General features: G+C 39.3%; 1 protein-coding gene across 2 annotated transcripts in view; it reads left to right on the top strand.

Annotated features, from left to right (window-relative positions):
* The first annotated feature begins 719 nt into the window (after nt 1-719).
* The window catches only part of LOC124623558, a 34846-nt gene continuing 21976 nt past the window's right edge, over nt 720-13589 (top strand). For both annotated transcript variants that reach the window (XM_047149045.1, XM_047149046.1), the window contains exons 1-2: nt 720-810; nt 13395-13522. In XM_047149045.1, coding sequence (XP_047005001.1) covers nt 13396-13522 — 127 coding nt within the window. In that variant the 5' untranslated portion in view covers nt 720-810; nt 13395. The remainder of the gene's footprint in view (nt 811-13394; nt 13523-13589) is intronic.

The following is a 13589-nucleotide window of genomic DNA, read 5'->3' on the forward strand; positions in this document are numbered from 1 at the left end:
TCTAACTTACACGCTACAAGTCTCGTGATAGGTCGATCTGACATTGTTCTCATACACTTGAGCATAGGCCGCGCAAGTATTTTGTAAGCAATCGCTTTTGTCGGCTTACAGCAGTTTCCTGACGCACTGAGAGTGAATTCGGTTTCCTACTGTTGGGTCTACGGAACCCTTCCAGTTCCTGTCTGCACATATTGCTATTTCCAGCTATTCGTAAGAGTTAACTGTCTCATATTGTGTTAATCGAGAGATAACAGACTCAAGCTGCGTTAATCGTGTAGTTGAAGACTACTACATTTTTACGTTTTGTGAAGTTCACAACTTCATATTTCCGTAAATCAACTGCTAGTAACTGCATCGGACTAATATCTTGGCAAGATTCGACTGGATATTACAATTATTACCTGATTAGAAGACTATCTCGGTTTGTAATAAAGTCGCTGACAAGCTCGGCATTGCCCTGCTCTTGTTTCTGTAATTTTCTACTGGAGACGCAAACAAAAACTTAACTGTGTTTGTGTTGGAATATCGAGAAAAAATTTCATTTTCATGTATTCTTGATAACGCCTTTGAAATTATGAAACAGTCGTACAAACGTATAAGTACGGTATCCAAAGTAAGAAACATGATTCCGGACAGCTTCTGTACGCTGGGAACAGCTGCTTCGCGTGTCTACAACGCGATCTTGTAACCGTCTCAATGGCAACGCTTTTTCATAAACTCTATTGACGGCTACAGTTTTCTTCTACAGCCGTTTGCGTTTCACAGTTGAAAGCTGTCAAGAGCGCTGCCAGGTGCCGGGGCTTCCGTTAGGTGAGTCGATTGCAGGGATATCTTAAGCAGAAAAAAAGTGTTAAAACATTGTGCATTTTGTGGCACTTCTTTACGTACTCAGTGTGTATGATGATATATCTGCTGAACTTTGTTTGTACAATGATATAGCCGGCCAGTGTGGCCGAGCGGTTCTAGGCGATTCAGTCTGGAACCGCGCGACCGCTACGGTCGCAGGTTCGAATCCTGCCTCGGGCATGGGTGTGTGTGATACACTTTGGTTAGTTAGTCTTAAGTAGTTCTAAGTTCTAGGGGACTGATGACCTCCGATGTTAAGTCCCATAGTGCTCAGAGCCATTACAATTATATATTTGTTAGATACATTCAACGAATTTTTGTCAGCGAAATATGTTGCGAATAGTGTTAGTAGTAAACAAGTAATAAATTTGAGCGTCATGCGTGATGCGGCAGTTTTTCATGCATGTCAGTTTTTATGACGTCATTTCTCCCGATCTATGTGTCATACAATGATCTAATTTTGTAAGTATTTTCAGGGGCATATGTGGATACTGTTTACAAAATGTGTTGCGAATAGAGTTGGCAGAAAAGAAGTAATAAATTTAAATGTCATCCACAACGCGGCAGTATTTGACGCACGCATTGTTTATGACGTCACATCTTCTGAACTATGTGTCATACCATGACATACTTTTGTAGGTGCATTTAGCAGCAAATGTGGATTCTGCCTGCGAAATTTATTGCGAATACAGGTACTTGCAAAAAAGTAATACATTTAAACGTCATGTACGATGCGGCAATTTTTCACGCATGTCACTGTTCATGACGTCATATCTCCTAAACTACGATAGGTAGGCAGTTCTTACCCCCACAGCGATTATTGCCTGACAGTAAGGGATATGTATACCAAATTTGGTTAAAATCGGTCCGGTGGTTTAGGAGGAGACGTTGGAGACACACACTCACATTTTTATAATATGTATGGATTTATTATCGTAACACTGGCCTCTTTATGCGTAATGTGTTGAGCTATGACCGAAATTGCCTTTCTTGCGACGCGACGCTGTGTGTATACACGTTCAGAAGAATATTTTTGAAGGAGAGGATATTATGGAATTCTAAACATTTACAAATGAAAACAGGTAGGATTTAACGTATTGTTGAAATTGAGGTCAATACAGAACTTTCTTGAAAAAGAAAGGAATAATCCCAGCATTCCTCTTAAGCGGATCGGGTTAATCATGGGTAGCCTGTGTCAGTATGACTGGACAGGGTTTTGAATCTCGTTCCTCTCCAAAATATAGCCCAGTGTCCTAACCAATGCGCCATGTATAGTCAGGTAACAGTGCCTTCCTGGCAGAGAATTCCATATTTGAGGTTATTTAGTATCCAGATTAAAAATGGGCAGAAATGATATTTTAAGGGAATCGAGAACTCCTTCCTCGAAAACCAAAAGAAATCGAACAAACATCCAAGAACTCAAAACTTTGATACGTACAACAGCAATTTTTTTAAAGCAATTCATTCTTCTATTTGCGCTCATTTACGTAGTTAAAAGAAGAATGCATTCGTTCGAGATGCAGTGTTTGCACCGCGTATTGCGATTACACAGTCAAAATTTATAAGTGCACTGTCAGTTATGTGTGGTAAACCGCAGCTAATTTTCTGCAATCACTCTTACTCGACGAATTGAAGATATTACCTGAGGCATTCCTACTCAAGTTGAAGATAATATCCGACGAATTTGGATGGAAATTGTTACCACTTGTATTCAAATGGTTCAAATGGCTCTGAGCACTATGGGACTTAACTTCTGAGGTCATCAGTCCCCTAGAACTTAGAACTACTTAAACCTAACTGACCTAAGGACATCACACACATCCATGCCCGAGGCAGGATTCGAACCTGCGACCGTAGTGGTCGCGCGGTTCCAGACTGCAGCGCCTAGAGCCGCTCGGTCACCCCGGCCGGACCACTTATATTCATCTGTGTTTTTACGTGTAAGGGGAAGATGATTGATGTTTCAGGACATAACGGTGCAAAATGTCTTCTATTTCATTTCTTAACAGAACTTTCTAATGAGTTCTGTTCGTTTATAAATATTTTCATAATGTTCTATTCGACTAAACTAAGGCATGTTATCAATCGGCCTAGAGACCATGAAAACTGAGGATTTGATACTAATGTCGTTAGTTTTCGCTTCATGTAAACACTTTCATATTGCCCCCCCCCTCCCCTACACACTACGACAATGTTATCCTCATAGTACTTTTGTTCAATTAGTAAGTAAGCAGTCAGGTAAATATTGCTCCAGACGCACTTCGAAATATACATCCACACATTCTGTTTGATCTTCTCATTACTACTGAATTACGCATCACATGCTATACGTTATTTGTGTTAAGGGAAAACGGCAGGGTGACGCACCAAAACATTGCTCAAATTCAGGATTTTTTTCTCCGTGCTAGAATGTAGTTGACAAATGGTGTTTACTGCGATGGAAAAAGCATACATTGAAACTTTTATTCGTGTTTTTCATTGAAAAATATTAATAACTTCCCTGTGTAATTGGGATTTTCCCGAGGCACCTCTGAAAGGAGGTAGATCGACGGTTGTCACTGTAACTCCGGTTGTGGTTATCTGAAACTTTAGTTCATAGTAAGCATTTGCAAAAAATAAAATAAAAAAATGGCCATTTTTAGAAACCTCTTTTTTGCCCGAAAAACTGGAAAATATCAACATAAAAAACATCGGCTGCGATACACTGACGAGAATTCAGTTTGCTTCAAGGGAGACTCAATAATCATTTAAATCGGATGAAAAAAACATTCATTATATAAAAGAGTGACAAAGCTTGAAACTTACGGGATATAATCGATGCCCGATCCATAGCCGGCCGAAGTGGCCGTGCGGTTAAAGGCGCTGCAGCCTGGAACCGCAAGACCGCTACGGTCGCAGGTTCGAATCCTGCCTCGGGCATGGATGTTTGTGATGTCCTTAGGTTAGTTAGGTTTAACTAGTTCTAAGTTCTAGGGGACTAATGACCTCAGCAGTTGAGTCCCATAGTGCTCAGAGCCATTTGAACCATTTTTGAACCCGATCCATAGTAACTATCGCCCCGACTAGTGGATGGCCGCTTTCTGCTACCCTGACCTGATAAGCCCTCATTTTCGTCCTCACAGCGCTTCTCATCGTTGAGCGCATCGCCGCTGGCATCTCAATCTTCAGAGAATTGGTGCATTTCATCGCCGGTTTTGATTTGAAGGGCATTTACCACGAGCATTAAATGTAAAAGCCGGCCGGTGTGGCCGTGCGGTTCTAGGCGCTTCAGTTTGGAACCGCGTGACCGCTACGGTCGCAGGTTCGAATCCTGCCTCGGGCATGGATGTGTGTGATGTCCTTAGGTTAGTTAGGTTTAATTAGTTCTAAGTTCTAGGCGACTGATGACCTCAGCAGTTAATTCGCATAGTGCTCAGAGCCATTTGAACCATTTTTTAAATGTAAAAAATGCCAATAAAAACACTCGTCTCTGCATGACGCCGACTGACGCTAACTCAGCCATGGAACAGGGGGGCGCTACATGAAAAAAGTGAAAGTCAATTGTGTGTTCGAGACATTGGTGAACATTTGCACCATTAGAGTCAGCCATAACCATCTCATGGACGCTCAACGCTCAACGAAGGGACGTGAACGCTGAACCTGTTCTCTAACGCCAAGGCGTGCCGTGCATGCTCGGCTTCAAACGCTCACATAATCGTTCTTATTGGAGTTTGCGCATAATATTTTGGGGAATAATTCTTCAATGTATATAAATTCGTATCATGTAATTAAAAAATTTCGAATTTTTTTGACCGTCACCCTGTTGTTCCCCCTTAAGCCTCCTTTACAGCGTAAGGGATGGAATCGAGAGAGCATTTGCAGACATTTTGTCATTGTTCACTGTTCACTACCATCGCTTGTACCTGTGAACAAGCGTATACACTAGAGGGGACAGTAGACAACACAAGGTACCGAGCAAGACGTGCCAACCCTACGTCAACATTCTGAAAACCATTGTGAAGTGCATGGCAGAGGGTAGGTCCCATTGTACTAGTTATTAGAGTTTTTTCCTGATCCGTTCACGTATGGAGCGCGGGAAGAATGATTTTCCGCTTGTGTAGTAGAAAAATGGAGAAGGGCGCGGGCGCCAAATGATATGTTGCTTGTGTGTAAAAATGTTCCGGAACCGGCCCTGTGAATAAAACAGGTTCCAACAAACTTGCCTGGGGCATCCCATAAGTTAATTCTACATCTGTCGATGACTCTGTGTCCAAGACAACTTGTAGTCAAATGCTTGTAGAAAAACGACGAACAATGCATCTACCGGACTTCCCTGAACCATGGGTTTCTGAACGCTGTGTTGATCTTTGGCCCTAATAATTAATCAACACGGAGGCTTCATTAGCCAAGAAGCAAAACTCGTGTTCAGGAAGGAAGGAGCAGCGTTGATTTTGCCGAAGGAAGGAAAATGTACGAAAAGAAGAATGTTAAGCATAGATGTCTGAATTTTTACACCAATGTGACGCGCTTGGAGGGGGGGGGGGGGGAGGGGGAGGGGAGATGATGCACAGTAAAATAACACTGAATTGTAGCTCCAGTCAACCTTAGCATTATTTCAAAACCTTTCATATATCGTGGTTGACGATTTTCGCTTGTTCCGCATTACTACTGAGGAGGAAATTTAAAAAAAGCACACGAATAACTGAAGAGCAACAGAACTTAAAGAAAGGCTAACGTTTACACTCTAGTTATTAACAACTGGAGACATTTACGTGAAAGTTGTTTCACATTTGAATAGCTGTTGTATCTCAGTTACTTTCTTGGGGCTCGAGTGACATTTGGTAAGCACTTTTAGGATTTTATTAAAGTGCATATAAGGTAGATAATTTCAGTAAAGTGCAATAATGAAATGTGGATATACATACAACAAGTCATATAAATTACTTGTGAAAATCTGCTATAAACTTTGTTACAAGGCAGACAGCATAATCACGGGGAAAGGTTTTTATTTGTTAGGTTATTACCAATACATAAAAAAATTTCTAAACTAACAGCGATACATCAGCCATGTGATTATAGTCACAATAAACAAGTCAAAAGAGAATGATCAGTTCTTCGTATATTTTTAATTTTAATCAGCATATTGATTCAATTAAAATAATAGATACATAATTACATATTCGTACTTCTTTACTTTCAAAGGATTTAACTGTGCTGTTATTTATAATAAAAATAAACACAAAACTTGCGCTTATTCACTCTGTTCCTCCATGGTTAAAGCATCTATTTAATTTATCGTTTTTCTCACGTCCCCACTTGAACCTTTGAAGTTTGAGAGCTTCGGCTTTTATGCTATGGATATCTTGGATCTCACAGACACCCATGACTTCTGTATTCTGCTATAAGAAACGTTATATTCTTTTCGTACCGTTCCACCGGTCACGCAACTCATGCAATAACGAAGGTTCACTATCAAAACAGCAGACGAATTCTCTTCGTGCTGCTAGCGCTGAAGCGCAGCAGACGCGGGCTTTCTTTGACGACTCGCCGAAAGAGAACCAATGGAACACGAGCGGGCATCCGTGAATGCAAATCGAACACGACAAAACGTTGTACGCTCTCGTTCGACTAGGTACCGTTTACGATAGAGAGAATATTCTCGTCTGCTTATGGTCGCTCCTGTGTAAACCAGGCTTTAGAAGTGATTTCTCACGTACTAAAGCCATACCAAATTGAAATCTGGCAACTGATCCATACAAATGATGTGTCCAGCAATCTCATTGTGTTCGTTTATTGAGGTCCGATCTGTCACAAAATGGAAACCACAGTGAAACTCCAACGAAACTTTGCACAGCTGTGCCGGACAGTGTTTAGTATTCCCGTCGATCGCATTACGTCGCTCCTTTCGGTTCTGAACGTACAGTGAGCATGTTTGATTACCACCATATAGCCTGGACTTGTCTCCCTGTAAGTTCCGTCTCTGGTCACATGAACCACTGGCTATGAAAACTACATTTTGGTACAGACAACGAGCTGCAGACCAGCGTAAGGAATTGTCGGAAAGCACAGGCGGTTCCGGGAAGTTGGTACAACGTTGCGACGTATCTCCAAGTTGGAGCGGCGACTATGTAGCAATAGCTGGAAGGTGTAGCTAACTCTTGATAATGAAACATTTTTGATCTTCACTGTGGTTTCGATTTCGCGACCGATCGGACCCCAAAAAACGAACAGCGCTCGTAAATAGGCCTACCCTTATGACACTTGAAACCGCGATCCCCGCTGAAGTCATTAACGCTACCTGTAGACGACAGGTGCCCGGCCAGGGGTCGACTTACAACACCTAGACACATAGCTATCCTGATTCTGTGTCGTTTCCCTGTGGCTTTTACTCGTATTTATGGGGCGCCCACGGAGTTTGTTGCCTCTTCCCATAAACAAACACCATCATTATTGTCGGTAACACTTGTTTGAGAAATGTATTACCCATTTCTATTTGGAAAACCTTTTTTGAAAGTTAATGGGAAGTTTCGTTACATAGTTCTACGTGTTTATCGTTGCAATTATATTAGTTGTTTTAATATGGATTTCAATTCAACTTTGTAACTTGTTCAACAAAAGAAATCAATGACGTGCTCAAACTTCTGTAGTAAAAAGCAACAGGCATAAACTGAAAACGAATACAAATCTGAAAACCGAAAACTATGATCACCCGTTCGTAAATGGAAAAGAATACAAAGCCGAAACTGAAAAGCAAGAAGTAACAAGTGAGAACTAAGAAACGAGAACTGAAAACCGAGAACTATGAAGTGACAAGGAAGAAATGAGATCTGAGAAACGACATAGAAGTGAGAAGCGAGACCCAAACACGGAGAACTAAAAACTGAGAACCAAGGTCAGCTCTTGAGAACAACCAGAATGCGTTGGAATCAAGAACTTTGCAATTCTCACTTCTCAATTTTGCAGTCACTAATCCAGATTGATAACAAGAAAGGCAATTCAAAAGATCAGTTCAGCATATATTGAGTTCTACAGTCTCCTGTACCTTATCCATTGTGCTATGGACAAAAGAAAAATGCTACAACAAGCACTCATTGCTGTTTTCAACACACCAAAAGTAAACTGTAATTCAGCTTTATTGATCATTTGCATCATGCCATTACCAATTTTTGAAATGACAGTGGTTTCCTTTGTTTCTGTGTCTTCTTTGTTTTTTTCATGCAGTGATCTGAATTGAAATACTTTTATGTCACACATTATTGAGTTTGTTTCATATAGTAACAACATGGTGATAGCATCTATTTTGTTATTGATAATCAGTAGTGTTTCACTTGTTAATGAACAAGTGATATCTTTATGTCTTCTTAAAATGTCCGCCACAGTTTTATAAGGGTTCTATTCTTTTAAGTGCTATCGGGCATGGCCAGCGGTCTGCTGAGCACTGTTGGCTAGTGCGGTGCATTCAGCTCCTGTGAGACAAATTGAGAAGCTATAGGCTGAGGATGACACAGTGATCAGTCAGTACCATTGGACCTTCAGGGGTCTGTTTGGGTGGAGTTTTTAGTTTTTTACTAAAGTAGGCAATAAAAATACGTTAAGGCAATGACCCTGACATTGTTTTCACTCACTGACTAACAAAAGTTTATTCAGGTGGAACTGATCCTTACAAAAAATAGAGAAAGGTCAAGGTGAGTAGACAGGGAGAGAAAGTTCAGACTAGACTAGAACAGAGCAGGATATTTGCCTAAAATGATTTAGGAAATCCACAAAAATTCTAAATCTGTGTTTTCAGAGATTCATATGATGCTCATTCATTCCATTTGAATACATTGCCTTAACCACTATGCCATCTCACTCTGTGTAAACCAAAACATGAGAAATTAAAATAATTTTGAAACTGGTCTCATTTCTTTTACTGACCTCATAATGGGATACTGTTCTGCAGCATTAAAGTATCTAATATGTGTCCTGATCCATATATAAAATTCATAGTAAAATAAGTATCCAATTTTATAGTTTTGAAGCTATTCATGTAGTTACATAAATTTTGAACATGTAACAGAAGATAAACATAAATTAATATTATAGTTGGAAGAGTCTGCTCATGTTAAGGTAGCGACTTTTCTGTGTGTTTGTTCACAGTGACATCAGATATATAACAGACCTCATGCCATTAATCAGTAACTCAAAAAGACAGTAGCATTATTGATAGCAGTGCAATGTAAAGAGGCAATGGTGTCTTCTTACAAGTACTATATTCCTTGACTCATACAGTATAAATGAAAATTCGTAGTCAAGTTGGACTCTATAGAATACAGTATGCATATTCCTTCAAAATAAGTGTTATAATTAAGTGTCTTTGGTGGATAATAGTCAAAGAAGAAGCCACATTTTTATGGGCAGTCACCATGAATGGTCCATGATTACCACTGAAATGTACATCAGGAGAGCTGTAGATTGATTTGAATCTCACTTATATGAGATGCATCCAGTATCTTGATCATTAAACTTCAGCGTAGACAATGCACTCATCTGCTAGCAAGAAATGCTGATTCACATCTGTGGTCCTGATGCAGACAACCACTAATTTTGACTCAAATGATGATACACTTCTTCCTCCACATCCAAATCTACATCCATACTCTGTAAACCACTATGAGGTACACAACTAAGGGTACTTCCTATTATATCACAGATTAAGGTTTCTTTCCAATCTAGTCACACATGGACTATGGGAAGACTGCTTAAATGTCTCTGTACATGCAGTAATTAGTCAAATCTTGCCCTAATGATCACTTTGGATCCAATACAAGAGATTACATAGAATAGTTGACATCTGTCTTCATGCATCTGCTAGTTTAGTTTTTCAGAACTTTTGTGAATACCTCCCATGAGACAAACAAGCCTTTGACAGTTTGGGCTTCCCTTTCTGTATTTATTTGCATCTGACATTGAAAATCAAGGCAACCGAACTAAGATAAATAGGGTTTTAAGTAGACTGAAACCCTAGCTTTTAATATTTTTCATGAAGAAGAGCAATAAAATGACCAATTTTTCTTGGTAGTTTTGTAGTCCCAGTGCATCAACCACATGAAATATAATATTATGTGTGCATAAGTGCTTACTGCCTTCCTGTCTGGAATCAGGAGCTGACACAGTTTAACTGCTGGTGACAAGATTTTTCACTTGTTGTTGTAGTCTCCTGGTTTCATGTACTCTCCATACTAATCTATACTGTGCAAGCCCTTTCATCTCCCAATCACTGCTACAACCTACATCCACTTGAATCTGGTTACAGTGATCATCCCTTGGTCTCCACCTACAATTTTTACTGTCCAAATTTTCATCCAATACCAAGTTGACAGTTCCTTGATGCCTCAGAACGTGTTCTATCAATAAATCCCTGCTTTTAGTCAAGTTTTGCCATAAATTTCCTCTCTCCCCAATTCGATTCAGTACCTCTTCATTAGTTACATGATCTACCCAACCTATTTTCAGCATTCTTCCACAGTGCCACATTACAAAACTCAATGCTCTTTTCTTGTCTGAACTGCTTATCGTCTGTGATTCACTTCCCACAAGGCTATATTCCAGACAGATAACTTCTCCAAAGATTTCTTACTACCTACATTTATGTTCAGTGCTAAGAGATCCTCTTTTTCAGAAATTCCTTCCTTGCTGAAGCCAGTCTGCATTTTATATCCTCTCTACTTTGGCCGTCATCAGTTATTTTACTGCCCAAATATCAGACCTCATCTAGTACTTTCAGCGTCTCATTTTCTGATTTAATTCCCTCAGCATTGTCTGATTTAATTCAATTACAGTCCTTTACCTGATGTATCAACCCCACTCAACTTCTTTTTCAAGTCCTTTGGTGTTTCTGGCAGAATTACAATGTTCCTGGCAAATCTCAAAGTTTTTATTTCTTGTACCTGAACTTTAATTCATTTCCCAAAGTTTTCTTTAGTTTCCTTTGCTACTTGTCAAAGTACAGACTGAATAGCATCAGGGATAAGCCACAATCCTATCTCACTTCCTTCCTCAACTACTGGCTCCCTTTCATATCCTCTGCTTCTTATTACTGCAGTCTGGTCTCTGTGCAAGCTGCATATAACCTTTCACTCCCTGTATTTTATGCCTGCTATCTTCAGGATTTGGATGTGTGTATTTCGCTCAATATTGTCAAAAGATTTCTCAAAGTCTGCCAATGCTATAAACATACATAGGTGTGCCTTCCTTCTATGACAGGTTGTAGGGTCAACATTATCCCATGCGTTAATCTATTTCTCTGGAACCCAAGCTGATCTTCCCCATGGTTGTCTTCTACTAGTTTTTCCATTCTTCTGTAAATAATTTTGTGTCAGTATTTAGCAACCATGGCTTATTAATATTTACACTGGTTAGCACCTGGTTTCTTTGAAACTGGAGGTACTACATTCTTCTTGAAGTCTGAGGGTATTTCATCTGCCTCATATAATTTACACACCAGGTGGAACAGTTTAATCACCACTCTTCCAAGGATCTTAATAATTAGAGGGAATTTTCAGTTATGTAAAGTTGGAGTGTAGCCCTATATGGAAGTGAAACATGGATGATAAATAGTTTAGATAAGAAGAGAATATAAGCTTTTGAAAAGAGGTGCTACAGAAGAATGCTGAAGATTCGATGGATAGATTATGTAACTAATGACGAGGTATTGAATAGACTTGGGGAGAAGAGGAATTTGTGGCACAATTTGACTAGAAGGAGAGATCAGTTGGTTGGGCACTTTCTGAGGCATCAAGGGATCACCAATTTAGTATCGGAGGGAAGCTTGGAGTGTAAAAATCGTAGAGGGAGACCAAGAGATGAATACACTAAGCAGATTCAGTAGGATGTAGATTGGAGTAGCTACTTGGTGACGAAGAGGCTTGCAGAGGATAGAGTAGCATGGAGAGCTGCATCAAACCAGACTCAGGACTGAAGACCTCAACAGCAATAATATCTAAATGAAAACACTAATATTAATCATACAATAATAGCTCCCTACATGACTTATGAAGTTAACCAGAATCTTCTATTCATAAATTTAGATACTCAGATGAATTGAAAGAGTGGCTAATATGGTATGTTTTTAATTTCCTTTTGAATGTATAATGATTTGTGGGAGCATGTTTAAAACCTTTGCACCAATACGAAGAACTCTGACAATGAAGTGAAATATACAGTAGTTCCAGAACTGAATTCAGAAATGCCTCACAACAGTATCACATCTCATGACTGAAAGACAATGACTAACACTCCAAAGAAGCACTTGTAAAGACTGCCAGCCCTGTAATGCCTTCCAACCTCATATTAATTTCCTAGGGCTTAGCAATAACTTGACAGAAGTATCAGGTAGGCATTTGATATCACTGTAATTCCTTTCCAGACAGCAGTAGTCTGCTTAGCAAAAGTCTGAAAGATATAGCATGTTTGGGAGTATGATCTTCACAGTGTTATTATTAATAACAATATTATTTATAATCTTATTATGATATAACCGTATTTTTCTTTTGTGCAGAAATACATTCCCCCTGCTGTCTTCACTCTTCAACACTCTCTCAATTTTATTAGTAACTTCTGTAATTGAACCACTCTGTGCCTTCTGTCTCTCCTTAGATGATAAAATTTTCTGCCATTTTTGATAGCTAATTTAACACAATATAATTTTGGAACACAGTGATCTTGCTTCACAATATTAGTTATCATTCCTCTTAAAATCACTGACATTCGTATATATGAACAAAAATAATCAGTTTTTGAGAATGGAATGTAACTGGATACATAAAAAATCTACTCACCAAGTGGCAGCAGGAGAACGCACATGTAAAGGTATTGAAATTTGCAAGCTTTCAAAGCGAATGGCTCCTTCTTTCATCAGAAAGGTTGAAGAAGGAAGAATGGTTAATCAAAAGGGCTGGAGTGGTGTAGGAAATTGGGAGGGCCTGGAAAAGTCACCAGAACCCTGGGCCAGTGAAGAATTACTGGATTTCTCATCCCAACTGGTGAGTCTCCCCTAACCTGAGATTCTGGGTGACTTTTCCCTCGTCATCGCTTATACTTCACCAGTCCTTTTCCTTCACCGCTCTTCCTTCCCATCAACGCCCCTGCCGCTTGGTGAGTACACTATTTTTATCTGTCCAGTTATATGACATGGCTATATGTGCTTTGTAAACATCTCAGTACCTCTTTTGTGTTAATTTTCTTTTGCAGTATTTAAGGTATTTCAGTATTTTTTGTGCTGTATTCATGAAAGAGTACAGAATTTTTGGACAGAGTCAGTTACTAAAAGTGATGGACATTTAGTGACAGTTATTGTAGAACTTGTTGCTAGTCTGTGCTCTAAAAACTTTTATGTTAACTAGATTTCTATGCAGTAGCCTAAATGTTTCAGCTTCCATTTCTAGTCCATAGATGTATTTGTCTTTCCAGTAATTTTACTGGTTAAGTTTTGATGTGGAGAAGAAAACAGCCTTGGTTGCAATGTTGAAATTACTGTTTATTATTTAAGAGAAAGTTTTAATGTCAAATTTTTTTCTTTTTTGTTACAGAATGGCTTTCCACGTCTTTTATGTCATTCTTCTGTTGTGCATAAGTGCTTCTTCATATGCAGATGACACAGCAGAAGATGATTCAGAACCACTTGACAGACACTCTCTTCCTGTGATGAATCTTCCTGGTATGTTATTGCATTGAATTTGCAAGTGTCCTATTTTTTGCCTTATTCATATTAGTACAAACTTTAT

The sequence above is a fragment of the Schistocerca americana genome, chromosome 1 (assembly GCF_021461395.2).
Source record: "Schistocerca americana isolate TAMUIC-IGC-003095 chromosome 1, iqSchAmer2.1, whole genome shotgun sequence".
In the NCBI taxonomy this organism is placed as follows: Eukaryota; Metazoa; Arthropoda; class Insecta; order Orthoptera; family Acrididae; genus Schistocerca; species Schistocerca americana.